The sequence below is a fragment of the Sinocyclocheilus grahami genome, unplaced genomic scaffold (assembly GCF_001515645.1).
Source record: "Sinocyclocheilus grahami isolate Dianchi unplaced genomic scaffold, SAMN03320097.WGS_v1.1 scaffold1070.1, whole genome shotgun sequence".
In the NCBI taxonomy this organism is placed as follows: domain Eukaryota; kingdom Metazoa; phylum Chordata; class Actinopteri; order Cypriniformes; family Cyprinidae; genus Sinocyclocheilus; species Sinocyclocheilus grahami.
The window spans coordinates 208,599-234,253 of NW_015506249.1; the positions used below are offsets into that span (position 1 = coordinate 208,599).

The window sequence follows — 25,655 nt, forward strand, 5'->3', positions numbered from 1 at the left end:
TTGTGGAGCATCCCATACTTGTACAAATGAGTGACAGGCATCTCTGTGTTAATAAAATGATATCTTGAAAACAGAGTATCTGACACTGCTTTGAATTCTATCTGTCAGATCATATATCATGCACCCTGGCTGCCTCAGTCAATCACATCAAATTACAGCTTTCACATTGGGTTCTATGTCATTTGTTTAGGTCGTTGATTCCATTATGAGATTTTTGATGGGTTTCAAATGTAATCTCATAGATTTTATATGGGAAAGATTTTAACACAATTATACAATGAAAAAATTCCAAGTATAGGTTTCACATGTGATTTTAACGTAAATTTCCCATGTGTAAAATTAGTGTCATATCAACCTCATGTGGACATTAGGTGGAATTGCAGTACAGTTCTTTTGCTATTTTCTCAACTTTAAAATGAAGATATATATATATGTATTAGCCCTACAGTTACAGCATGAAATATTATTTCTGTCAGGACCACTTTCGTCAAAATGATAGAGACTTAGCATAAAGTTTGGTTTGGCGGTATGGTTCTGTTCTGGTCAAAAAACTCCCTGCCCATCCATGCAGCCTGTCATGAATGAGCAGGGAGAGCAGCAATAATAACTCCCCTAGGGTTAACAGAACAGAACAAGGCAGATATCATTAATGTACTTAATGATATTTAAGTGTAACACTTTATTCAAGATATATATATATATATATATATATATGCAGAAATGATAGCTATTCATCTATATCAATTTCTTGTGTTCCTGAAAAAAAAGGTATTGTTCATGAATGTCAGGCCACAACATTGTCACATTTTTATTGGTAGGCCTACATGTTGCCACGTTTGTTTGAAATGTTGTAATATTATACATGCCATTAAATCTAGGGTAGGCATGTTCTGCACTTAGTGTCATCTAGCGGAAAAACAAAAAATAACAGCATGTTTCAAACAACCTTTGCAAGAGTACGGATGAAAACTGCTATGATTACTCTACTTTTAAAGCATAAATTCGACTGCATACTTACTGTAAACGTCGTTCTGTCAGGACCACTATCGTCAGAATGATAGATACTTAGCATAAAGTTTGGTTTGGCGGTATGGTTCTGTTCTGGGCAAAAAAAACTCCCTGCCCATCCATGCAGCCTGTCATGAATGAGCAGGGAGAGCAGCAATAATAACCCCCCCAGGGTTAACAGAACAGAACAAGGCAGATATCATTAATGTACTTAATGATATTTAAGTGTAACACTTTATTCAAGATAAAGGAGTCTGATTAACAAGGAATATCAGAAAGCCAAGTGCTGACTGTGGCGAAAGGAGGAGCTGGGGATGGAGGAGGGTAATTTGCTCCGGAGCAAGCTGAAAAGCTGCTGAATAATACTGAATAGAGCTTGAATGCCGTGATAGGTGTCGTATTCCTATAGGTAGATGTGATCAGCTGAGAGTCAGCTGATGCAAGCTTGACTCACGTGACCTGCCAGAACTAACGCTAACGCTTAATTTAAACCTTACTATTAACATTTTTACATAACATTTATTCATTTAATCTCACAATTCTGACTTTTTTTCTCGCAAATGCAAGTTTATATCTCCTAATTCGGACTTTATAAATCGACTTAACTCAAAAATAGTACGTTTGTCAAATCTGAGGGAAAAAGCCAGAAGAGCCGAGGGGAAAAGAAAGAATGACGAGTTGTTTTTCCTTATTAGAATTGTGAGATATAATCTCGGAATTGCGAGAATAAAGTCAGAATTTTGAAATATAAAACCAAATTTACCTTTTTAAAATTCTTTTATTCCATGGCTCCATAGACTGCTGCTTGACAACCCTAATTTTCTGCCTCCAGATAGGCTCCGCCCACAAAAACCATCATCCCTGTTTCGGATCTGTAAGACTATCCCACTCTCTAACCTCAATTTCGTTGAATAACAGTGTTTATCGCTGGGTGACAAGCTCTTGTAATATGCGGAGAACATTTAGAAAATGACATCTAATCAATATAATTTATAATATTTTTAAACCTAATTATTTTGTACCATATCCGTGAAATTCTCTAGCCGTAAAGGCTATCTCTCCCGGGTTTTCTGCAACCATGATGCGTGCGCATCCTGAATGTTTACAAACCTATCCCTGTTGAAAAAACGCTGCCAATAGGTCAGAATGACCCTGGTTTATGCTGGTCCTTTGCTGGTTTATGCTGGTCCTTTGCTGGTTTAAGCTGGTCCTTTGCTGGTTTATGCTGGTCCTTTGCTGGTTTATGCTGGTCCTTTGCTGGTTTATGCTGGTCCTTTGCTGGTTTAAGCTGGTCCTTTGCTGGTTTATGCTGGTCCTTTGCCAGCACATGACCAGCATAAACCAGCAAAAGGACCAGCATAAACCTGGTCTATAGGCTATATAATAAACAAACAGCAGGCTATTTAGTTTTCCAAAGAAAAAGGGAATCTGGGGTAAGAAAATACATTACCAGATGATTATAGCTTGCTGCTTAAAATCAGATCAACTGTAATCGTTTAATATTTTCAGGCTTTTTATATCTGTATGTATAAAATATTTTAAAATAAATATAAAACATTTTGTACAGATTTGTAAGTTGTATTTTATTTTCATGCTACTTAAGCTAGATTTCATATATTTGTTTGGACCTTCTTCCATGCAAAGAGCACACATTTTTTAAGAAATATGTGCTGGTTGTTTGTATGATTATGTGCTGAACTGAAAATCGAATTGAATTGTCCTTTTAAAAACACAATTCATGTATAAATAAATTACTAATTTAAAAAAAACTTTATAAGAAAATGAGCAATGGGCAATGGAAAGAAACAGATCAGCTTCTTTCAGCTTATAGAAAACATTGTCCTTTAAACATTGCTAACTTCAGAAACTGCTTACTGAGAAGATGAAAACAATTCAACTTGCAACAAGTCACACATTTATGACGGCGGGGGTCACGGATGAAAATCTGACTGTTCGAAGAGTCACATGATCAGTGTCACCCTTTAATTTTGATTACAGACTTAGAAATTTAAAAAGCAGTCGTGGTTTCAAGCTTTGAACGAAATAAGTTATGTGAAACTGAAGAAGTCATGTTTTCTAGCCTCTCTGCATCAGGTAGTTGAAGGCACTGAAGGAAGCTCTGTCATCTTGAAGTGCAGTCACAGACGTATTGTGCTTGAAGAAAAACAGCTGACAGTCCACTGGAGACACAACGACACCAGGAATGTATTCGATATTATCCATGGGAAAGTTTCTGTAAAGGAACAAGACCCAGCATACAAGAACAGAACAGAAGTTTTACATAAGAAAGGTCATGTCTTTCTCAGACTCACCGATCTCCAGCTCTCTGATGGAGGAACGTATCTCTGCTTTGTCCCAGCTCTGGGACTTGATCACAGCACACAACTGGTGGTCAAAGGTGTGTTGTAAAATCTCCTAATGTTATGCATTTTAAGTTTCTGTGTGCTTGTAATCTAATCAGACTAGTTCTAAATATGTTCTACAGTGTTATATTTTTGCGTGCCAGACAGTGCACACATTTTGCTCACTGCATATTCATAGTTTTATGAGGATTTACTTCAAATTTTTATACTTGTGTATATATATATATATACTTTTTTATTTTGCTTTAACAGAACTACCATTACCCAAATATGCAGCAGTTCAAATAAGAAGCCATGGTACAGGAATAAGGCTGGGAAGGACTCTGCACCTCCTAATAGCTTTATCCGGATTGATTCTGCACTTTATTTGAACAGGCCTTTCTGGACATTCTTATTGTCACTGGAGCACAGAGCAAACTAGACCACTGATTCACAGATATATATCTGATAACATAACATTCAGACTGGAGAGGCACTCATTTTTGGCCATTTCTCAAAGGGAAGGCTGCATCCTCCGGAGGTCGCATTTGCAGGCTGCATACGTCATCAAGCCTGGTTTATTTCAGTTACCCAAGCATTACATTCGCGAGTCATAAGCATATTACAACAATTTACGCTTAACTAAGAATAATGGTCAAATTTATAACTGTTAATATTCTAAAATAAGATCTTCTTTATGACGTATGCAGCCTACAAATGCGACCTCCGGGGGATGCAGCCTTCCGTTTGAGAAACGGCCTGTGTGTTGCTTGTTTGTAACATAAATGAATTACACTACTGATCTTTTTCACACTACCCACGGCAACTGAATTTTGTATTAAAATGACAACTAAAAACACTTGTTTCATAATAAAACACGATTTATAAGAAATCTATAATGAATGAACAATTTGTGTGTTCATAAATTGATGTTCTGTCCTCATTCATTTAAAGGTGATATTTAAGATTATTGTAGAACAAGAAAAGAAAGAATAGCTGGTCAATGGTACCTCTGGAGCAAAAAGGAAGCCAGAAAGAATTATGGGTAATAAGCAGGAAAAGCACACAGGTTTGCGGCCAGTACAAACTGTATTGTAGGAAAATAATTGGTTTCATTTCTCCATTAAATGCAAAAAAACATTGTCACTGAGGACTCAAAAACAGCGATACTAGTAGGCACATACGGTCCTCGTGATGCAAAACGTAATTTACATCATAGACATCCAGCTGGCATTCGTTCCATACTTTTCAACAGCATTCGTAACTCTTGACTTTAGTATTAAACACAATGGCTTGGCCACTAACTGTATTTAGTCCTACACAAACCTATTCTGAATAGACATCCACGCAGATCCAAAGTGTCATATCGTTTATCAAAATGAAAAAAATGAGAGTTCTGAGTTATTCTGGAAAATTGCATTCGGTTATGGCATTCTGGTCCAAGAGGAAAGTGGCTAGTGCTGGATCCTTCCTCCTACAGTCAAAACTTGTCCATTGAGTTCTTGTGCAGGAATTGATAGAGGATCTACAGCTTAAAAGTCCATTTAAGATGAACGAAGCCTTGGCTGTACAAATAACTCCATCCACAAAACACCATCAAGGTATCACTCCTCATGGTGGAATTGTTTTTTTCCTGTTCGTTAAAGACACAAAAGGTGCAAGACTGTTTTCTTGATGCTAAAAAAAGTCACAAAAAAAAATCAAGCATTGACACGTCAACACAACACAAATCTGAGTCTTAAAAAAAGTCTCTTTAAAAATCCAATATATTATTAGTATGGAAAAGTGCAAGGTGAGACAATTCTCTTTATCAGTCACTACGACCGGGGCAAGCAGTCAGCACCCATGACAACAACCAATCGAATTGTTCTTTCAAGAGCAGGCAGCTTTGCACGTCAAACCTCGTCCTTTACGAAAGCAATGTCCGGGTCCGAGAAACGTCGGGAGGAGGTCTGGAGCTCCTGTGCACTGGAGGTGGCTGAGGTTGTAGGCGAGGGCGGGAAGAGGAGCTCTGTTCCAGCGGTGATGTAGAGGGACTGGATGCTGTCTTTGCGGCGGCCGGGCTGCTCGCGCCGCTGGACGAGGGTGAGGGACTGGGCTTTGCGGGGAGGGAGGGACTGTACAGCCGGGTGGCACAAGACTCCTGGGGGCAGCTTGACCGTTTTGGGGATGATAGGGTGGCGACGCTGGAGCTGAAGCCTGGGAGAAGACAGTGAAGGAAGAGAGGGGCCATCAGCCCATGTGATGCCTCCTTGGGCCAGGGTGACAGACTTAGGAAGGCAAGCTGGTTTGGATAATCTTGGCACTACGATTGTTTGTCCTACAATAGGGAAACAGAACCAATCAACCCCCGAAGCAGGAGAAAGCCCAAAGCTGAACCTAAGACATGCCACCAACAGTCATGAAAGAAAGACAACATGCAGTGTCTTATTCCATCACCGCAACCATGCACATAACAAACACTTGGGTTAGATGAGATCACAACCTGCTACAGAGCGGATGGCACCGCCACCCTCTTTAAATGTGCCAGGAGCATCCCATCCAGACCTGCGCCACACACAACAAGGACAGGACCCACACATGGGTGACTACTGCAGAGGAAAAACAAAGGACTGGTCCAAAACAAAGGGAGTATGTACCTTAATACTGACCTTCCGTGTCCGAACAGACCGCTCGCTCGTCCAAAAGGCTCTCAGAGCTGACAGATGCCTCTGAGTCCAGGTTCTCCTGGTCAGAACCGGGCTGTTCTAGTTCAGGTAGCCTGCAGGCAAGGTCCTCTCTGGAACATAAACCACAAAAAGGCATTCAAGAGTGTGGTCCTGAGACTACTTGTGAGATTTCTTCTACATTTACATACTTTTCCTGCTTGATGGACTTGATCCGCTCCATCAGGCTTCGCTCGGCTTCTGTATCTGAATCCAGGGGCTCATTCTCCGGTACAGCACAAAGGTCGGAAGCTGGCTTCTCCCGAACCTAGACTCCAAACAGATACAAACTTCAACTCAAGATGAGTTCGACAGATTCAAGCTATTTCCCGTGTTGCCTCAAAAAAGGAAACACAGAGAGGTTCTTCAGTGAAGGGACTACAGTACTAAACATTTTCATTGGACTCAAGTCTGCCCCCCATGTGGTTAGTCTATGAAGTAAAAAGGAGGAAGTTGCAATTCTTCAAGTGTGGCACAACAATCCCTTGTGGAGTGAAAATGAGGAGTGCTAGAGATGTTTCAAAGGTGAGTCAAGTCTGGAGGAAGAGAAAAGTTCTACTGGGAAAGAATTTCAACCACTTGGATGGATGTTATATTTCATTGTGGAGTTTCCATGGCATGAGTTTCAAAGGTTTGTAGAGGTCAAAAACAAAGATTAACAGTCAAACCTGACTGCTTATCTTTCTGCATTATTGTCTGTATTTATACAAACAAAAAACATCACAGAATGCCCCTATTGTTTAATATTCAGCTATTTACTTTGCGTAGCTTTGAAATTCATGCCATTCACGGCAATGACCCCCCAAAACCAGCACACATCTACACCGACATCCACCCGACACCCTTGTCTACAGGTCTAAATGTCTACAGATCTAAAATAACACTAACACATGCAGTGGATTGAGTTAGTGTTAGTGAGGCATGACTTGTACACTGCATGCACACTGGATGCATGAACATGCCAAACTACTGGGGTTCACAATACCACAGGGACATACGTACCGCTACTTCTTTGTAAGGAGTGATAAATCTGAGAGGTAAATGCCAGCACTACAGAAACATAAAAACGAGAAGCAAAAAAGTGTTGCGAAAATTACTCTCTGTAGGTGCCTTGTGGAAGGTTGCGGACTGTTGGAAAAAGTGATTGTTCAGGAGGCAAAATATGGACATTTTTCACAGGCATCTGGAAACAAACCACTTTCAAATAATGATACAGCAATGCTAGAAGACTTTCTGCTAAAGGACAGGTAAGTCGAGGAAGGTCAAGTGTACCGTGTTTTGTCTTTTTAGCTTGAGCTGATTGACAGCCAGTGCCTCAGCGTATTCCAGCTGCTCGATCTCCTCCATTCTCTCATTGTATCTCCGTATTTGTTCCTTAAGTAGCATCTCCACACAACTGAGGAAAGTAAAGGTTCAGTCTTGAGACTTCATTCACTTTAAAAGAGCTCTCTAACTTGCAGTGTGGACATGAAGTCCTTACGTGGTGGTTTTGGCGACATCTTTCATGCTCATGAGCGGGTCGGCGCTGTCCGGACAGCGGAGAATGCAGGGAGCAAAAACGATGGCCAGAGAGTTTGGCGTCATCCGATTGCTCTTCTCCTCCTTCGCAACCCTGAAATGACACCAGATCGTTACCTCGACGGCTACATGGTTTTGCACCAACAGCATTTGTTACGGACTGCATGTACTCATCTGTACCTGACAAGATGGAAAACGAGTCTCTCCAAGGTGTTGAAGTTGGCTGTTGGAAGCTGTTCCAAAACATTGTAAATGGCTTGCAATTGCTCTTGCTTCTCAGGCAGTTCTATGAACGACAACAAAAGAGTTACAGCATATCTAAGGGCTACCAAAAGGTCAGGAGAATGGCGTTGTGGGGACCAACCTATTGCACGGAGGAAGTCATTGTAGTGCGTGAACGTCATGAGAGGTTCAGGCAACTCCCTTAGCCACTGTTTGACCAGGCCAGTGACGGCATGGATGGGGTAATCCTCAAGACAAACATTCTCTGGGCCTACACAAACATGCAGTCATTACACAAGGTTATTTAACAAAGTTATCAGAGTTGGCAGGTTAAGCTACAAAAAAGTCAGAGACAGAGAGGTTGTCTTCCCAATGTGCCATTGAGCTCTGGAAATATCCATGATGGCTCACCTGCTTCCAACAACTGGTGTAGCTCCTTCATGCGATTGGCTGAGCCGGACTTCCTGTAAATGCCCTCTGTGTACAGTCCGTTCATTTCCACGTGTTCCAGCATTATCTCCAGCACAATTGGCACAGGGGTCTTGTTGTTGACCAGGTGGCACACGCGCACACCGAAGTGTTGTGATCCAGGCTCATCATCACACTAGACCCACAGCACACAAAGGTTGACCAATTGAACAAGATTTCGAAATGACCGCTTCTCCAGAATGCTTAGAAGATTGGATTCTTACCTTCTTGGAGCAGAACGTAGAGCAGCCTATGACGATTTTACAAATGCACTTCTTATGGCAAACCATTTTGCAATCTGAAACAAAAATGAATCATCATACAATGTTCTCAGTCTGAATGAAGGCAAATGAATAGGAGACGCATCAACTTACAACTGCACATGTAGGCCTTCTCCATACCCCAGATGTAGGAGGTGCACTGATCACAAGACTGCATGATGTTGACTTGGTAGTGTGTAAACACATGGTCCAATGGATTCTCCAACTAAATCCAGACAAAATGTGTAAATTTCTTCACAATTCACAAGGCAGAGTCAATATGAATGGATGGACTGTTGGACAGAGATACTTACGCTCTTATCCTTCTTTCTTCTCATCTTGCGACTTTTGGGTAGCTAAAACAGATTTTACCCAAGTTAAGTCAAAAGGATTACATGCATTCAAGTTATTAATAACAACTGCCATTTTCATCAGATAATTAAGTCTAGAGGGTAACGGGGCATGTATGAACTTTTACCTTGGCTGGTTCGGCCTCTTCTTTTTTGATCTCCGCTCTGATAAAGCCATCCAGAACTGACTGGAAGAGATTGACCACCAGTGGTACCTCACCCTTCTGCTTTTCTCCTGCTAGACTGATAACTTTTTTGTGGTAGCTATTCATCAAAGCCTTATACCCAATTTGTGGTTTCTGTTGGTGAAGAAGAAATGAATAACATGAACTACAAGTTTCTTTTAATGCCCACAATGCAACTTGACCTAGCAGGCCAACAAATTCATGTTGCATCACAGCTGGATAGGACACAGCTTATACAGAAGTGTTATACAGAGTGTTGCATTAAATCTACTCACAGAGAATGAGTACATCCCCTTGATGTTTTCTCTAAACTGCATAGTGGCAGTAATGAAGATGTGCTCTGTTCCTGAAAGCTGCTTTCCCCGTGAGCGTAGATCGTTCACCTACACCGCATAAGTGAAAGAATAAGTCTGAGAGAATGCAAAGCTTGTCAGAAATTGCATACATTATAGACACGATTTAACACGTCTAACAGGTTTTTTTGTACAGTCAGTACAGTCACACTTGCATCAATTATGTGTAACCACACAATCAACTTTAAAAAGTTGAATATCTTGTAGTCCTATCCATTCTTCACACCTGATTTCCCAGGAACTCATCAAGGTGGCGTAGCTCATTCGCATTGGTGATCACACGGTTCAGCGATGAGTTACATTGTTCAGAAGCCCGAGTTGTTGAGTGACTGATCATGATGCTGGGTGTCCGAGCGGGTCGACTCGCATGAAGCTTTGAATTGTGCGAGCGTGATGGAGAAGTGGCTATCAAAAACAATAACAAAAAAAACAATAAATGAAGGAAAAGTATTATAATCTAAAATAACCACATGCTGTCTTTGCAGTATGTACCTTCTTTTTGATCCAAATAGGAAGCTAGGCTCAGGTCTCCATCTTCTGGGGTGTGAGCTTCTTTATGTGGACGCTTCTTCAGGATCTTTCTGAAAAACCCTGCTGTCCTATTGTAGAAAAATGCACCATTACATAAAGTTAGTTGTAGCGAGTTTTGTATTTTATTATTAATATCCAAGCAAAACAGAAGCATAGCGTGCTGGGAGATCCCATTAGGCAAGGGATTTCACTGTCAAAACACACAGATTGCACACCTTCACACAGATTATGGAATTTCAGGAATCTCCCTTCTCTCATAGCAGATGCTTTGCATCTATATATGGGATTCTGTAACCTATGCCAGGAGTCAGACGTAAGTGTAGGCACTGCTGATGTAAGCCAGGGGCTGTACTTTCCCATGAGTCCCAATGAGTCAGATTTCCTGTGTGACCACATTCTAGTACAGATAAGACTGTGCATTGGGGTTCATAGTGTTGGATGAGTCAATAAGCTCTTTATTTTTGAGATAGACAGTCTTGCAGATAAGGCCTGAAACATACTCTATGCAAATATGTGAAAGTAAGTTTTTAGCTATGCTCAATTTCATGTATTGTTGCATTATGAAATGTGTCAAAAATGCAAGTCATAACACAATGCAAGTATGCATAACATTCTCAAGGGATGCTGCAGAGGACGTTAAAAATGACTTTCTTCTACAATCTGTTTTTTTTCTGGGCTAAGCAACAGTTTGACTATAACATGAGGGAGTTAAACTGGTAACACCGGTAAGTTGGACAGTACCTCTCTGGGGTCGACGGCTGGACAGGTGGTGATGCATCTTGCAGGCTTTGAGTGTCATGAACTTTTTCCTTCAATGTGCTGGCCTTCGATCTATCAGGACCAACCTCAGTGCTGGAATGTGTCTACACCAAAATTTATGAACACAGCAAATGTTTTAGTTTTATGCAGCACAAGTGTAGTGTACAGTAACATAACCGTTTCTGCTGATTAGGTAACAATGGCATAATGAGTAGCCTGTCAAACTGACAAGGAGAAAGTTCCTTCTTCCTGTGTAGATAACACCTTAAAGGAAGCTGAAGTGGGTCAATGCCTCCCTTTATTTATCCCAAACTGAGTAATTAAAAAGTACAATCATTATTTTCTTGAAAAAGAATCAAGAATGGTTGGAAAAACAGAAGAAATAAACCAGGAATTGTCTGCCATTGCATTTTGAGATTTCAGTTTGTTATTCCGTAAGTCCCGTTTTAAAGGCCATTGAGCTTTCAGAATTCACAGTGAAGGAAGTTTTAGCCAATCAGAGCAAGAGCTACTGTGTTGGCATGACAATAGGTCAGTACAACACAGTATTTGAAATTCTGCAAGTGCGTCTGAAAACTGTGCATATTGGATAACAAACAGACTAAAGGCCTTCACTCTGCAGCAGTATAATTTATTTTTCCTTAGCACAAGTTAAAGATATCTGCAACCCCTCCCAGGATTCCAAGCGGTTAATCCACCAGCAGCCCCCACACCACAGATCCCAGGACAGCATCTAATTTAAGGCTGCAATACACCACCTCGAATGGACTCATGGGGGGCAAAGGAAAAGTCCAGTACTCTGCATCCTCCATTTCAACACTTTTAATGGGCAAACATATACGTGCAAGTGCGAGCCGTGGCCTGCGTCTTTGACGAGGTTTGCCCTGAATCAGCCAGAGAAGCATGATCACTAAAACTCAAGCAACTGTTTAAATAACAATACTAAATTACCAAATGTAATGAGAACAGCAGATTGTCTGGTTGCATACCAATGGGAAGCGTGCAGTGGAACTTAACCAGTCAAACAAACTTCAAGGCACAAAAATCAATGTATTCCTTCATGTTTACCATTGTGTTAAGTTAAAATCAAGTCAACGTTACCTGTGATGTACCGCCCAAACCTATTTTGGACACATCGTCTAGTGACATAGAGATCCCACGATTCCTGGTAAAGTTGGGAAAACCAGATAGAAGATATTGTCAGAATCATATAAGGAGATGAAAAAAGATATACAAGAAGGAGAACATAAGAAACCATACTGGAGAGTTTTGATGTGCCTGTCCTCCAGACTGCGGGGTCCTGCTATGAGGTTTTCTGGCTGAGTGTTGCTTCTTGATGGTTCTTTTTTCCTGTTGGCCTCTTCTTTGGCAAGAGCAGGTTGAGCGGCGATGGACGGGTCAGTGTAGCCGTTTCTTCCAGGTCCTGAAGTAGGGATGTCTAAGGGTAAGGTGGAAGGTCGAACAAGGTCAGGTGAGACATCTTTGGCATCCCTCTTCGTCTTGTCTACTTTCCAAGCCACAAAGGTGTACTGATCCAACTCTTTGCTGTCGGACCGTTCCTTCAACTTGCCATCTGCTTTTCCTGGACTCTCTGGAGTTTTGCTCTTGAAGGAAGTATCGTCTTTTCCAGCCGAAGCTGCTCGTTCACTTTCTCTCTGGTTGTGCTCTAGGCCACGTTGTCTCCTAAGCTCCCGTTTCTCCTGACTTCTGTATGCTGGAAGTTTGGAGAGCAAAGGAGCTCTGTTTTGGCTTTGTCCAGTTGGGATTTCAGGAGACATGGGTTTAGCATGTGTACCTTCCTCTCTGGGATGTGCAGAAGATCCATTTTCCTTTTGCTTCTGGTGTTCTTTAACCTCAGGGTGAGGACCAGCCTCCACTTGAGGAACCTTCTCAGAACGATTTTGGTCTTTTGAGACATCAACTTGGGCCCTGCCCTTACCTTCAATCTCAACATCCACAGGAGCCTTATTGCGCTCCAGCACTAGTGTCTCCACATCGTCAGACTGCTTGCCTGGTGCCATTAGTTGTTGTAGTGGCGTCTTCTCCTGCTGCTCTGCAGCCTTCCGCTCAGCCTCTAAAGCAAGCCGAGCTGCCTCTTCTTCTTGCTCTTTCTGTCTTCTAGCTGCTTCCTCTTCCTCTCTGGCACGCCTGGCTGCCTCTTCTTCCTCTCTTCTTCGTCTGGCTGCCTCCTCAGCCTCTTTAGCTCGCCTAGCGGCCTCTTCTGCCTCCTTGGCTCGTCGAGCTGCCTCTTTTCTTTTCTGAGCTTCCTCTTCCTCTCTTTTCCTCTTCTCTTCCTTTAGGGAGTAGTACCTAACAAGACCCAATCCAAAACTTACCAAATCATGCCCAATAAGCCAACAATGTGCATTATGAAAGTAAATACATTTGCTTTCGATTTCTTGTTAATTTGTGTGATGTCTATACCGTTTGCGAGCCGAATGCCCTCTTGCAAGTGCCTGTATCTTTGTGACAGATGCTTGTGTTTTTCGATATTCAGCTCTCTGTTTGGAACCTCGCCATGCTGACTGGATCAGAACCGCTGCTTGGTAGAACTTCTCTTTGCGGTAGCTGCGCCATGAGCGCTGCATACAAAGTCAATCAAATCAAATATCAGACTGCAAGAATACTGCCCAAACACAAAACCAATTTTGACATACCTGGATTAAGATGGCTGCCTCTCTCATTCTAATAAACTCCATCCTCTGCATTTTAGCTCTAAACCAGCGCTGCAAGAAAATTATTTTGCACATGACGTCCTTGTGGAGGATGTCCTGAAGCTTTTGCCTTTCGAGCTCTTTGAGATACACCTGTAGAAAAAAAACGTTACCAGAGATAACAGTTCAAAAGACCAAAACTAGAAAAGTTGTCGATTAAACCCCCTATAGGGTTCCTAGGAAAAATGCCGACCTTGGTTTTCCCAATCTGGTAGGTAGTGTGGTCAAAGCCAAGCCTGTGCAATAGAGATGATATGTCCTCCAGGGACTTAGCCTTCTTTGGCAGCAACACACGAAACTGCTCAGTAAACTCCTATAATACAGAAAACCAGCTTTGTTTTTTCGGACAACCAAATTACACACTCAGATACATTTTTAGGGTTAGCGGTTCATTAGGTCATTACCTGAAAGGTGTATTTGGCTCCATAACCTGACCGTCTGATGCGCACTGTTTCCAACATGCCTGTGTACCGCAGCTGCTGCACAACGAGTGCTTCATCAAAACACATTTCCTTCTGAACATCAGAAGAAAAAAAATTACATCTCATATCAAAGATTTTGCGCATAGATGAACAGTTCAAAACAAGACCAGGAATCTACATGAAAAAGAAATAGATTGATGAACTTAAAATCAAGATCAACTTGAACAATGACGTTTCATATACACCTTCTCAGCATTAGAACGGAGGCATCGGATGAAAAATGGTTCCGCCTTCCCTAGCGTTTCCAGAAGCTTACTAAGAGATGTCTACAAGATAGAGAAAAATCATAATATTGAGTGGAAGACAAGTAGAAAACCACAAATGATGCCTTTGGCCAATTAGACCACTGGAGTATAATATTCATAGCATTCCCTGATGCTAACATTTGAAATATTAGTGCTTAAAATAGAGTTTTTAACTGTTGCAAAACCTAGTGAAATGTATGTTATTCCTTTCAGTCTACTTGCTATAAAAGCAGATACACAAACAGCTCTTCTCATGCAGACCACAATAGTTTGATTTTAGCATGTCGCCAAGCTAACAGCATGTAACTCTAAACGTAAAAATGCACTGCAAACAAATATTGGCTAAAATACTATTTTCTATTTAGACTGAACTATTGTATCAATAATTTTAAGCACTAAATGAAATATACTTGATGAAATATATTAAATTAGTGATTATGATGCCTTACAATGCCTCTACTAGGTTCTGGAACATTGCATTTGTTTTTAATCAGAATCACCAAATTGGCATGAACAGCCATGCTAATCTAATATAGCTTTTTTTTTTTTACTTGAAACTGGGCACTGATGCTGGGAGGACGTTTCTTCTTGTGCAGATGAAGTAAAGACTTGGTGGTGTGGTCATGGAGGCCCACTACAAACTTCAGCGAACGAGAGTCCAACAGGTTCTGCCCAAACACACAAAAACAGAAAGTCAATCTCTCACACAAAGAAACTTTATTTTGCCACATGAATGCCATGGATACATGATGACATGGAAAATCTCATTCCAGCCTAAGCTACAGCAGTAAAGTCTTCAAAACATTTACCCAGCACTGCACATGTAACGGAAAGTCATAAACAATCGTGGCTAAACTTTACACTTTCACCAATGGTGATGGAAATGTACCAGCTGTGCTGCAAATGCTAACAAGTTAAAGGTGCTGTAAGTGATTCTTTTCAATTGTTCAGATTAATACTGGTTACATTACACTTTTATGGTGCCAATCCTATATTTACAAACCAAGCTGAAATTTTGTGCTGAAACCTTAAACAGCCTACAATTTAACAGTTTCTAAGCACTACATAATAATGATTAATTACTATTAACTATCTTTGAGTTTTATAAAGTTTGCAGAGTAGGCTATGGCTTTCAGTTTGCATGCCAACATTTTTGCAACGGCAGGGTTGATTTGGATCTTCTAGCCCAACAATCTTGACCATGCTGATGTTAAAGGGGGGTCTAATGCTATTTCATGCATTCTGAATTATTTACACTGTTAAAGAGTTCTCATGGTAAACATGGCCAAAAGTTAAAAAAAACAATTCGGATGTATGACGGAGTATTTCTGTGCCAAATACACTCCCTGCAGGTTCGTACAAATTTCTGAACGTTTTTTGGAGCATGGCTCTTCATGACGCCATGAAAGGCAGAATTCCTTATATGGGAAGTTCTCCCGGAAGAGCGTGTGCACGCACATGTCAACCTGGGGTGCGTTTCCCAAAAGCAACATTGGCTAACTATGGTCGTTAGTTCCATTGAACTCTATTGGTAACGACGGAACTTGCGACCATAGTTGTTTTTGGGAAACGCACCCCAGAGCGAGAGCAAGAGCATGCCAATGTTGTCGGCAGCGCTGCACAGGACTTGCTTGAGAAGAATGTCTCCAGAGAAGTGTGTTTTTGGTTGTGAGGTAACCTCGTTCAGCTCCCAAAGAACCCAGCGTTACGTGAAACATGGATGCAGTTTGTTTTTCCGGGGCAGCAACGGAGTTTCACAAATGTGTTTGTTCCCATCATTTTGGTTATGAAAGTTTTATAAACAAGGCCCAGTTCGACGATGGATTTGCACATTGTTTGATACTGAAAGATGGAGCAGTCCATGCGATAAAAGATCCCAGTCATGATTCGGAACCACAGCGTTAAGTAAAACTGCATCAAATTTCTGTGTTTTGTTGGCAATTGGCGCACAAGTGCTCATGACTCTTTAGCTCCGCCCACAGCACGCCTCCAGGAGCTCGACTGTTTTTGGAGAGAATCGTAAAGCTGTATCTTTCTTTTATAAATTTGATAAAACTAAAGACTCTTTGGATATGTGAAGGATGCAATCCTACTCCATAGGTACTCAAGATTAAAATAAGATTGGGCGAAACTGTGTGTGTTAGTGACGTGACATGTGGCCAAGTATGGTGACCCATACTCAGAATTAGTGCTCTGCATTTATCCCATCCAAAGTGCACACACACAGCAGTGAACACACACACACCGTGAACACACACCCGGAGCAGTGGGCAGCCATTTATGCTGCGGCACCCGGGGAGCAGTTGGGGGTTCGGTGCCTTACTCAAGGGCACCTCAGTCGTGGTATTGAAGGTGGGAGAGAGCGCTGTACATTCACTCCCCCCACCTACAATCCCTGCCGGTACGAGACTCGAACCCGCAACCTTTGAGTTACGAGTCCGATTCTCTAACTATTAGGCCACGACTTCCCCTAAATTATGTCCCCCTTAACATAAGCTGACACTACCTATACCAGTGGAAGTTACAAAACCAGCAGAAACCACTTGCAGCATCTTGAAAGTCAAACACCTAGACAGAATTCATTTAAATATGCAGTTAGATCATTTCAGCAAGCGAGAGCTTTACCTTAGGAATGAGTTGCTTGGTCTTGGGGTTCTTGTTTTTCCTGTAGGGAAGGAGGAAGAGGAGGGTTTATGGTTTGTTGAGATAAGAAGCCATGGGATATTACGTGTTAGTAGAGTGAGTCATGCGTTGGCTTGTACAACGTGAGCGAACCTACGCACTTGAGAAGCATTTTACAAAGAACGCACAAGATTTGTTTACGCAAAAGTGTAGAAAAAGCCGGGTCCACATTCGTTTAACATCCCTATTGAAATCCATGGATTCGCAGTGTTCTCTGGGGTTAAATCTAGCATGTATACACCATAAAAGAGATCAGGGTTTCGGAGGAGATAACATCGTGGGAGAGAGTAATGATGGACATTTTTATTAATACACAACTAATCTATGGCATTCCTAATTTAGAGGACAAGTGTATTCAATGTCTGTGGTCTACATAAGCAACATTTCTGAAGCTTTCCACAGCTCATAAAACATTACAGACTCAATGGGTGGGTTTCATATAAGTTCATGCAGCATGTTAGCATGTGGATACCATTCCGAGCTCGAGCGCTAATGAAGATCACACTGCTTTCGGCTCATAAACTCTGCATTCCTCTAACATATACCACTAGGGAGCCATCTAAAAATAATTGGCATACTTGGATGTTATTAGTGCAGGGTTAGGGCGGTTAAACAGTAAATCACAAGGCGAGCTGATAAGTAACGGTGCATATTTGGGAAAGTTTGGGAGTAGGAAACGTTTCAGAACAAAGCTTAGCAAAGGGCCTCAAGCATTGGCTTCAATGCCAACCGATGATGTCAAGGCATGAAGGGTCAGCAAGGTGGACCCATCCATTCCGAGCCAGAGGGGAGTCAGCGGTCAAACTCACTGGAGGACGTGGCGCGGGAACCGCAGGCGACCCCAGGACTGCAGCAGCTTACGTGGATCTTCCCCATCCAACTGCAAGTCCTTAATGGAGTTGATGATTTGGACATGCATCTCCCTGATTCAGCCCGGTGAAAAGGTAGGGGGAGGAGACAGAGGGAGTGAGGTGAGGTGAGTTGAACAGGGAAGGGAAAGTACAGGAACCCAACACCAATGTTGTTAACCGACTTTCGTGAAAGGATACACCCTCCACCACAAAAAGGAATCACGTACAATGAACAAATGCAGGCAAGTGTGTTAAATTCGAACAGGCCCTTAATTTGGTGAACTATTCCTTCAAGCTTCAGTGGTGAACCCATGCTGTTTTGACCTGACGGGGTGTTAAAACAGGGGTAGGCACCCCACTCAGCAAAGACCTGGACTCATGCACTGGTTCACTTACCACTCGGATCAGAACAGGAGGTCAAACAGGTACGATTGGCACTGGGGGCTGGGGACGCACTGCTAATAGTGCGTCAACAAACCAGGAAGTGAACTCACTTCATTAATAAAGGACGCTTTATGGTTTCTGTCCCACTTGGGAGTACTTCGAGGTAATAAACCTCACAAGGTCCCGACTGGGATTTATGAGTGTATGTTGTGGATTGTGGATTTCCTTGAACAAACCAGGTTAAATGCAAACTCTGGCTTGCCCTTTGATCACATAAAGAGAGAAAAGCGCTAGCTTCTGGATTCTGCGAACATCTGAATGTGGTATTTGAGTTTGCTCAGAATACCAGAAACCCAGCCTTCCCAAGCCGCCAAGCTCTCCCTGTCTGACCTCAATGTTCTGCTCAAGTCCACTTACTTCTTACTCTCATAACTAGAAAAGATGTCCTCAAAAGCCTCTAGAGGGCGCTCCTCTGAATGATCAAAGGAGAAATCAAGCATAGGAGCGTGGCTGTAGAAAATAAACACCACACACACAGTCACTCGAGGGCGAACGCCACCAGCAGGTGCTGATCTATGACCAGCTTTATTGACCGTATGGGTTAAACTTTAGTGAAACTGATCAGAGGTCAGTAACTGAGGGGAAACCCTTGACAAACACCAGAGAAAACACAAAGGGACACTGCAGGAACAAGTACATTTATTAACTTGATAATTTCCACACAATATCTGTCAGGAACATGTCCGGGGACATATTTCAACGTAAAATGAAATGAAAGTAAGAAATTACATTTTGCATAAAATTATAAAAACAAGACTATAAAACGTTGGCATTATGATACTTTAGTGGCAACTAAGCACATCCCACCCAGTCTTCATTACTGAAATGTGAGAAAAATAATATAATTTAAATTGCATTTGTTCTTTGACTTTAACCAATTGTGATTCACATAAAATGATTAAAATAGCAGTATTTAAATAAATAAAATGTTTATTTTTTGTGCATTTGTCTACTTTTTCAGAAAAAGCTTTAAAGCTTTGTTTCATTTTCTCCATGCAAAATATATTTTCCTATTTTCTTCTTTGGATTTTGAGATGAAATGTGACCTGGACATGTTTTCATTATAAATTTGGTATTTGCATAAATGGGACTTAGCGCATGAGATTACTGTGAGAATCGGCCTGCAATGTGCCTTTGTGGAGAGAGCATGGTCACATGATCACCTGCCACACAAAGGCAACGAAAGGACAGGAAGAGATCAAGTTCCTCATAATACTTCCACTCTCTCTCTCTCTTTTCTAGCCACAGTAGCCTGAGTCCAAAGCTTACCGGTACATCCTCTCAATGGGCATGTTGGATCTCTGTAGCTCTCCTAGAGGAACTCTGGAGTTTGGTCTGACCACACCTGTACATCCAAACACACAAACACAAACAGCGTTGACGGCGTGATTTCAACATCCCGGGCGACACCCCACCCAAAACGCCTCGCAAACAATCTTACTCTCTTATTTTTATGATCCCTTCTTAGCCTAATCATTCTGAAATCCTTCTAAATATGACTGTTTGCGTCACTGGGCAGCTTTCTCATGTGCAGGCTATAAATAACACCTTCTTAGACCATGAAAATCCAAAGTTTTGGGCTAATCTGGAAACTAATGCTTAAAGCTGCATGGGTTACCCGCAGTCTTGGCTGCCCAGCGACGGCCGGCCTCATTGAAGGCGGCCAAAGCGCGGACGGTGGCACGCAGGATTCCCCACCGGAACATCGCAACCGGGTCCATCCCGATCAGCTGCCGGACATAAGCTCGGTCGCTGCTCCGCAAGAGAGCCACAATATCCGGACGCATGTGATCCGTGTTCTTCTCACGGAAATCCTGTTAATATGCACAAAGTGAGTCATTGTACAAAACTTTTGTTTTAAATACATTTAAATAATAAATAGTAATATATTAAATTATAATAAAAATTTATATTTATTTTTAATTTATATATTTAGAAAGAATAATTTTTATTTAAGCAAACTTTAATAATTTTTACTATGCGTCATTAAAGGCATTTTGTAAACATCAACAACATGTTATTTTCATGATTTTTGCCTCACAAAATAAAAAATATATAAATATTTATATTTATAAACAATACGTTATTTTTATTATAACTCTAACTATAAATTATTTTACTTTATATCATTAAAGGCAAGCAGTAAACATCAACAACCTTTTATTTTCATTATTTGGCCTGACCCCCACCAACCCCCCAAAAAAACACAAATAAAATAATAATGCATTAAATATTAACATATACAATAAATTCTTTCCATTTTTATTTTTTTGTGTTTCATTAAAGGCAGTTTGTAAATACTAAAGGCCCGTTCACACCAAGGACGATAACTATAAAGCTAATGATAAAGATATAGTTCTAAAAGTCGTTCTCAATATTAAAGAATAGCGACACCACAACTATAACGATAAAGACAAAGAGAAACGATATCATTGGAATCACTTTCAAAAAGATTTTTCTCCAGCTGATGAACGATAAAAAAAACGACAGCCAATCAGAATCCATCCTGCTGTAACGAGCTCGAGAATTTAAAGCGGCAGACGTGCGTGCGCTTAGAATAAACAGACGATATTGTTCGCTGGTGTGGACGCTAATATCGTTATCTTTATACTTATCGTTCTTGGTGTGAACAGGGGTTAACTATTGTAAAATAGTAACATATCTAATTAATTACTTTTTATTATACCTTTAAGATACTAATTTTACAAATATTTAATGTGTCATTAAAGGAATTTTGTAAACATCAACAACATTTTTATTTTCATTATTTGGCCTGACCTAAATAAATCAATAAATCAATAAATATTAATGTATAAAACAGTAACATATATAATACATTATTTTTTATTATAACTTTAAGATTCAAATTTTACTGTGTCATTAACATCAATTTGTAAACATCAACAAAACTTTTATTTTCATTATTTGGCCTGACCTAACTAACTATTTAACTGACTAACATATACAATAAGTTATTTTTTATGACCGTAGCAATTAATACTTTGTGCCATTACAGTCATTTTGTAAAGATCAAACTAAATTTATTTTTATTATTTAGCCTGGCCAAAAAAATTATAATAATTCAAATAAATATTAAAATATTAATTATTCTTTAAAAAGTTTAACAACTAATTGTGTCAGACATATTTTATTAAAATAAAATAAAAAATTTATTTTCCACTTAAAAAAATAATTAAACATTTATCATTCTTATACTCAGTTGCTTTTACCTTAATCTGGTATTTGACCTTCCCAGCAAAATGGAGGATGACGAAGGCCGGCTCCAACACTGGAGTCGCCACAAAGTAATGGTTCTGTTGGTGCTGCTGTTTGAACTTGGCCAGCAAGGTTTTATCAGTGGCGTGAGGAAAGCTATAAGGAAAAAATATGGAGTATAAGCACAAAAATTGGTACTAATTTATGCTTTAAAAAAATAAGTAAAAATAAGATGAACGGTCTTACTTGCTCTCCTCATCAAGTAAATAGAGGAGTCCAGTGGGCTTCTTGCTGATGAGGTGAATACAGCCGACGTTATCGGTGTAGTCGATGTTGTGCCAGGTGATGCCCTCGGCCTGATACTCCTCCTGCAGGCACACGAAACACACATTGTGATCAAATCGCCACTAAAAATAAGAGTAAATGAAGACTTTTGGAGGTTGCGCCCATGCAAACCACCCCACTAACCTGTTCAAGTTTAAAGATGTGCTGGTTGAAGTAATACTGAAGCTGCTCGTTGGCGTAGTTGATGCAGAACTGTTCAAAGCTGTTGGTCTCAAAGTCTTCGAAGCCGAAGATATCAAGCACACCAATAGATAAACACTGAAATAATGGAGAAACCACATGATTATCGAGACCTTGAACATCTTTAACGCAGATTCTGATCGTTGCGGTTTCATTCATCTTACCGAAACGGACTCCTCCATGTCTCTCTTATTAAGCAGCGCGTGATTGATGCGCAGGACGATCCAGTCGAACAGGGCGCTGTACAGTGACTTGGCCATGGAGTCTCGAGCGGTGATCGCCTGCACAAACGACACTCGTTTAGCTACAGAACACCTGGATGCTCTGCTAAAAGCGGCATATGAAAGAGGACGGCTCTAGCGCACCTCGCTGTGGCTGTAGGGCAGAATCAGCTTGTCGTTTACGGTCACCGTTTTCCTTTTGGTAAGAGCCTCCACCAACAGCTCCTCCTTAACCTGGACGAAAACAGCACATCATTTGTGAAGTGACATTCAAAATATCCAACAAACTACAGCATGAAAACCATGCGCAAAAGCATGAAATCATGTGATCAACTAAAGACAAAAATTAAGGAAAATCTGTTTTCCCCATTCAGTAGGTCAACACAATAATAATAACAATAATATAGTATAAATACTACTACTTAATATTTTTTATTTTATTAATACATAATACATAAATATTTATCAGTAGTGCAATAATACTATAAAATAAAAGAATAGTAAAAACAACAACAATAACAACAAAATAAAATAAAACAATATATAAAATAATAATTATTATTTTTTAACATTTTATTAATGTTTTTATATATTTATTTTATTATTTTAATTACATTCAAACAAATAAAAACACACTTCTGTTGCAATAATAGTATTTAACTGTAAAATAAAAAATAAGATTCAATAATAATAAAAATAATAACAACAACAACAATAATAATAAAAACAATAATATTAAAAATAAAACAATATATAGATAAAATATATGAAAAGAAAATAATAATAATCATTATTAAATGAAATTATTATTAAATAAAAATGATTAAAAATATATATTTTTATAAATATTTTTATTTTATTTACATAATAAAATATAATCAATAAAGAAATATTACTATTGGAGTAACTACAAAATATTATAAAAAATAAAGCATTTAATAATTATAGCAATTACAATAATAATGATAGTAATTACAACAACAATAATAATATTTAATAAAATAAATACAGATATTCAGCTTTTATTTTAGCGGATTTCATCATTACAAATTTAGGAAGGTATCCAAGCATTAAACATGTATTTAAAATTTTTCACACATTAGTTTAAAATATATATTAGCTGACTTTACTGTTTCCATGGAGATGCGTCATGCTTGTCATGTGACACAATAGCGCTGTATGACAGATCTATCGCCTTTATTTCATTTTTCCTTTTTTTATTATTAATATTCATAAACATACTCACTATATTATGAAACATCTGATATTCCGATTCTGAAATATATGCAAGTAAATGTATTTGTAGTTTAAACACTTTTATATCGACCGTGTTAGTTGATCTATAGCGGGTGATGGGCACTCCATGTTAGTTCTCGCTAAATGCGAGCTGTGGGATTAACACAAATTTATCCTCTCCTCCTGAAACACGTTAAAGTAAGTCTCTGGGGAACTGGGAGAAGAGTATAGTAAACGTTATAGTTACCTACACAATGTGTATATGATATCAATAAAACATGTCGTCAGAATATATTTGCAAGGATCATTATTGCCGTTTCCACAGACATCGGCGTGCATTTTATAAACTGTAAACATATGGTTTTGCTAGTACTTATGTGTATTTAAATGCCTGAAACCTAAAATAAGCATTATATGGTTGAAAACACTGAATAGTTGTGATAATATGACAAGAGTTCAGCACGTCCGATCTGGCTCCGGTCAGAAAATACAGAAATCTGCATAAATATGTAAAAATCACGTCCCTGGTGGTACGTTTTGGAAATGCATTTACCTTTAGCAGGTCTGAGAGTGTGGAAAGCACCTCCGGCGGCCCCACATCCAGACCCTCCTCTCTGCCGGACGACTTCTGACTGTACGTCACGTTACCCAGATACAAGATGGCCGACAGGACAGAGAATATCCTACGAGGAAAGCAACAAACAACCCAAACGTCTCAGATACTTCATTTCCTTCTTCAACCAGTCTGAAGACATTTGTCCTAACGGTTTGACTCACTGTCTCTTGGTGGTCGGCAGGAAGCCGACCATCTCCATCGCCTGCTGCAGTCGCTCGAAGTCGTGCCGAAGATCGTCCGCATCTTCAATTGTAAAGTTTTGCTGCAAACAAAAACCGTTGCAATTTCTATGCAGTATTTGTGCATAAGCTATTTTAGTATCAGTAAACACTAGGGATGCACCAAAATTAAAATTCTGGGCAGAAACCGCAACCGAAGATACTTCATTTCCTTCTTCAACCAGTCTGAAGACATTTGTCCTAACGGTTTGACTCACTGTCTCTTGGTGGTCGGCAGGAAGCCGACCATCTCCATAGCCTGCTGCAGTCGCTCGAAGTCGTGCCGAAGATCGTCCGCATCTTCAATCGTAAAGTTTTGCTGCAAACAAAAACCGTTGCAATTTCTATGCAGTATTTGTGCATAAGCTATTTTAGTATCAGTAAACACTAGGGATGCACCAAAATTAAAATTCTGGGCAGAAACCGCAACCGAAACGGCGGACGAAATTTTGGTGCATCTCTAGTAAACACTGTTAATGAGGGATAAGAAAGCGGTTTTACTTGTAAAGCGATCATTTGTATTAGTGCTGGGCAACGATTTATTTTGGATGCGATCGCGATTAATCCTTTGACAGCACTAATATATTTAAATTCATATAATTTATTTTATATATAAATATATTAAATACATAAACATCACATATTTTTCTTAAATATATACATGCATGTGTGTGTATTTATACATAATAAACATACACAGTATACACACATATACTATGTACACAAAAACAATTATTTTGGATGTGATATTTTTTTACTTATTTTTATTTTTTATTCTGTCACTGTCATTCTGTTACACTGTGGAAGCTTCTGTCACGAAAACTAATTCCTCGTATGTGTAAACATACCTGGCAATAAAGCTCATTCTGATTCTGATTCATTCTGATTAATCGTTGCCCAGCACTAGTTTGTGTACACACACACACACACACACACACACACACACACACACATACATATACATATACATATATATATCTCATGTGTATATGGGATCGTTCACCTGTTTGAGGTAGAAGTATTCTTCTGGCTGCAGGAGTCTGAATTCGCGCTGCTCATCCTCCGACGCACCCACCAGCAGATAGTAAAACACGTGGTAGTTCCTGCGTGGGGAAGAAAAAACTATGATTTAATGAAATCTAATAAAAGTCAGGTAATTATACTTGTTTTTGAAACCGATTCATTTACATGAATCATTTGAACAAATCAGTTATATCATTTGAATAATTCATAAAGCATGGTACGATTTTATTTATCCAGATTTAAATTAAAATGTACACTGTAATACACTTTTTTCCCACAAAAAATGTATTTACTTATATAGTAAATTTTGATATTTATATATTAAATTTGAAGAAGGTGATATCTTGTTTTTGGACCATTTCATTTACATGAATCATTTGAACAAATCAGTTAATTCATAAAGCATGGTACGATTTACTTATGCTGATTTAAATTAAAATAGCCCCCCCCCCCCAAAAAAAACATATATCAATATAATATA

At 39.7% G+C, this 25,655-nt stretch overlaps 1 protein-coding gene across 12 annotated transcripts in view; it reads right to left on the reverse strand.

Annotated features, from left to right (window-relative positions):
- Positions 1-4,235: 4,235 nt before the first annotated feature.
- Positions 4,236-25,655, reverse strand: part of myo9b (myosin IXB) — a 56,231-nt gene continuing 34,811 nt past the window's right edge. Inside the window, exons 5-43 of one of the 12 annotated variants that reach the window (XM_016251781.1) lie at positions 25,155-25,254; positions 24,370-24,470; positions 23,871-24,000; positions 22,226-22,315; positions 22,025-22,141; positions 21,804-21,938; positions 21,582-21,703; positions 21,350-21,491; positions 19,738-19,933; positions 19,389-19,464; positions 18,477-18,569; positions 17,634-17,747; positions 16,768-16,807; positions 14,694-14,810; positions 14,083-14,163; positions 13,820-13,930; positions 13,609-13,728; positions 13,359-13,508; positions 13,126-13,283; positions 11,962-13,011; positions 11,803-11,866; positions 10,684-10,805; positions 9,904-10,010; positions 9,638-9,816; positions 9,334-9,441; positions 9,002-9,172; positions 8,838-8,879; positions 8,638-8,749; positions 8,488-8,561; positions 8,207-8,399; positions 7,938-8,066; positions 7,754-7,859; positions 7,536-7,667; positions 7,328-7,451; positions 7,058-7,105; positions 6,208-6,323; positions 6,002-6,129; positions 5,836-5,897; positions 5,474-5,549 (exon numbers count right to left, since the gene is read on the reverse strand). In XM_016251781.1, the coding sequence (XP_016107267.1) occupies positions 5,839-5,897; positions 6,002-6,129; positions 6,208-6,323; positions 7,058-7,105; positions 7,328-7,451; positions 7,536-7,667; positions 7,754-7,859; positions 7,938-8,066; positions 8,207-8,399; positions 8,488-8,561; positions 8,638-8,749; positions 8,838-8,879; positions 9,002-9,172; positions 9,334-9,441; positions 9,638-9,816; positions 9,904-10,010; positions 10,684-10,805; positions 11,803-11,866; positions 11,962-13,011; positions 13,126-13,283; positions 13,359-13,508; positions 13,609-13,728; positions 13,820-13,930; positions 14,083-14,163; positions 14,694-14,810; positions 16,768-16,807; positions 17,634-17,747; positions 18,477-18,569; positions 19,389-19,464; positions 19,738-19,933; positions 21,350-21,491; positions 21,582-21,703; positions 21,804-21,938; positions 22,025-22,141; positions 22,226-22,315; positions 23,871-24,000; positions 24,370-24,470; positions 25,155-25,254 (5,257 nt within the window). In that variant the 3' untranslated portion in view covers positions 5,474-5,549; positions 5,836-5,838. Of the gene's footprint in view, positions 5,671-5,835; positions 5,898-5,989; positions 6,130-6,207; positions 6,324-7,057; positions 7,106-7,327; positions 7,452-7,535; positions 7,668-7,753; positions 7,860-7,937; positions 8,067-8,206; positions 8,400-8,487; positions 8,562-8,637; positions 8,750-8,837; positions 8,880-9,001; positions 9,173-9,333; positions 9,442-9,637; positions 9,817-9,903; positions 10,011-10,683; positions 10,806-11,802; positions 11,867-11,961; positions 13,012-13,125; positions 13,284-13,358; positions 13,509-13,608; positions 13,729-13,819; positions 13,931-14,082; positions 14,164-14,693; positions 14,811-16,767; positions 16,808-17,633; positions 17,748-18,476; positions 18,570-19,388; positions 19,465-19,737; positions 19,934-21,349; positions 21,492-21,581; positions 21,704-21,803; positions 21,939-22,024; positions 22,142-22,225; positions 22,316-23,870; positions 24,001-24,369; positions 24,471-25,154; positions 25,255-25,655 lie in introns of all 12 variants that reach the window. The other 11 variants (XR_001606499.1, XM_016251780.1, XR_001606498.1 and 8 more) reach the window with 11 other exon arrangements.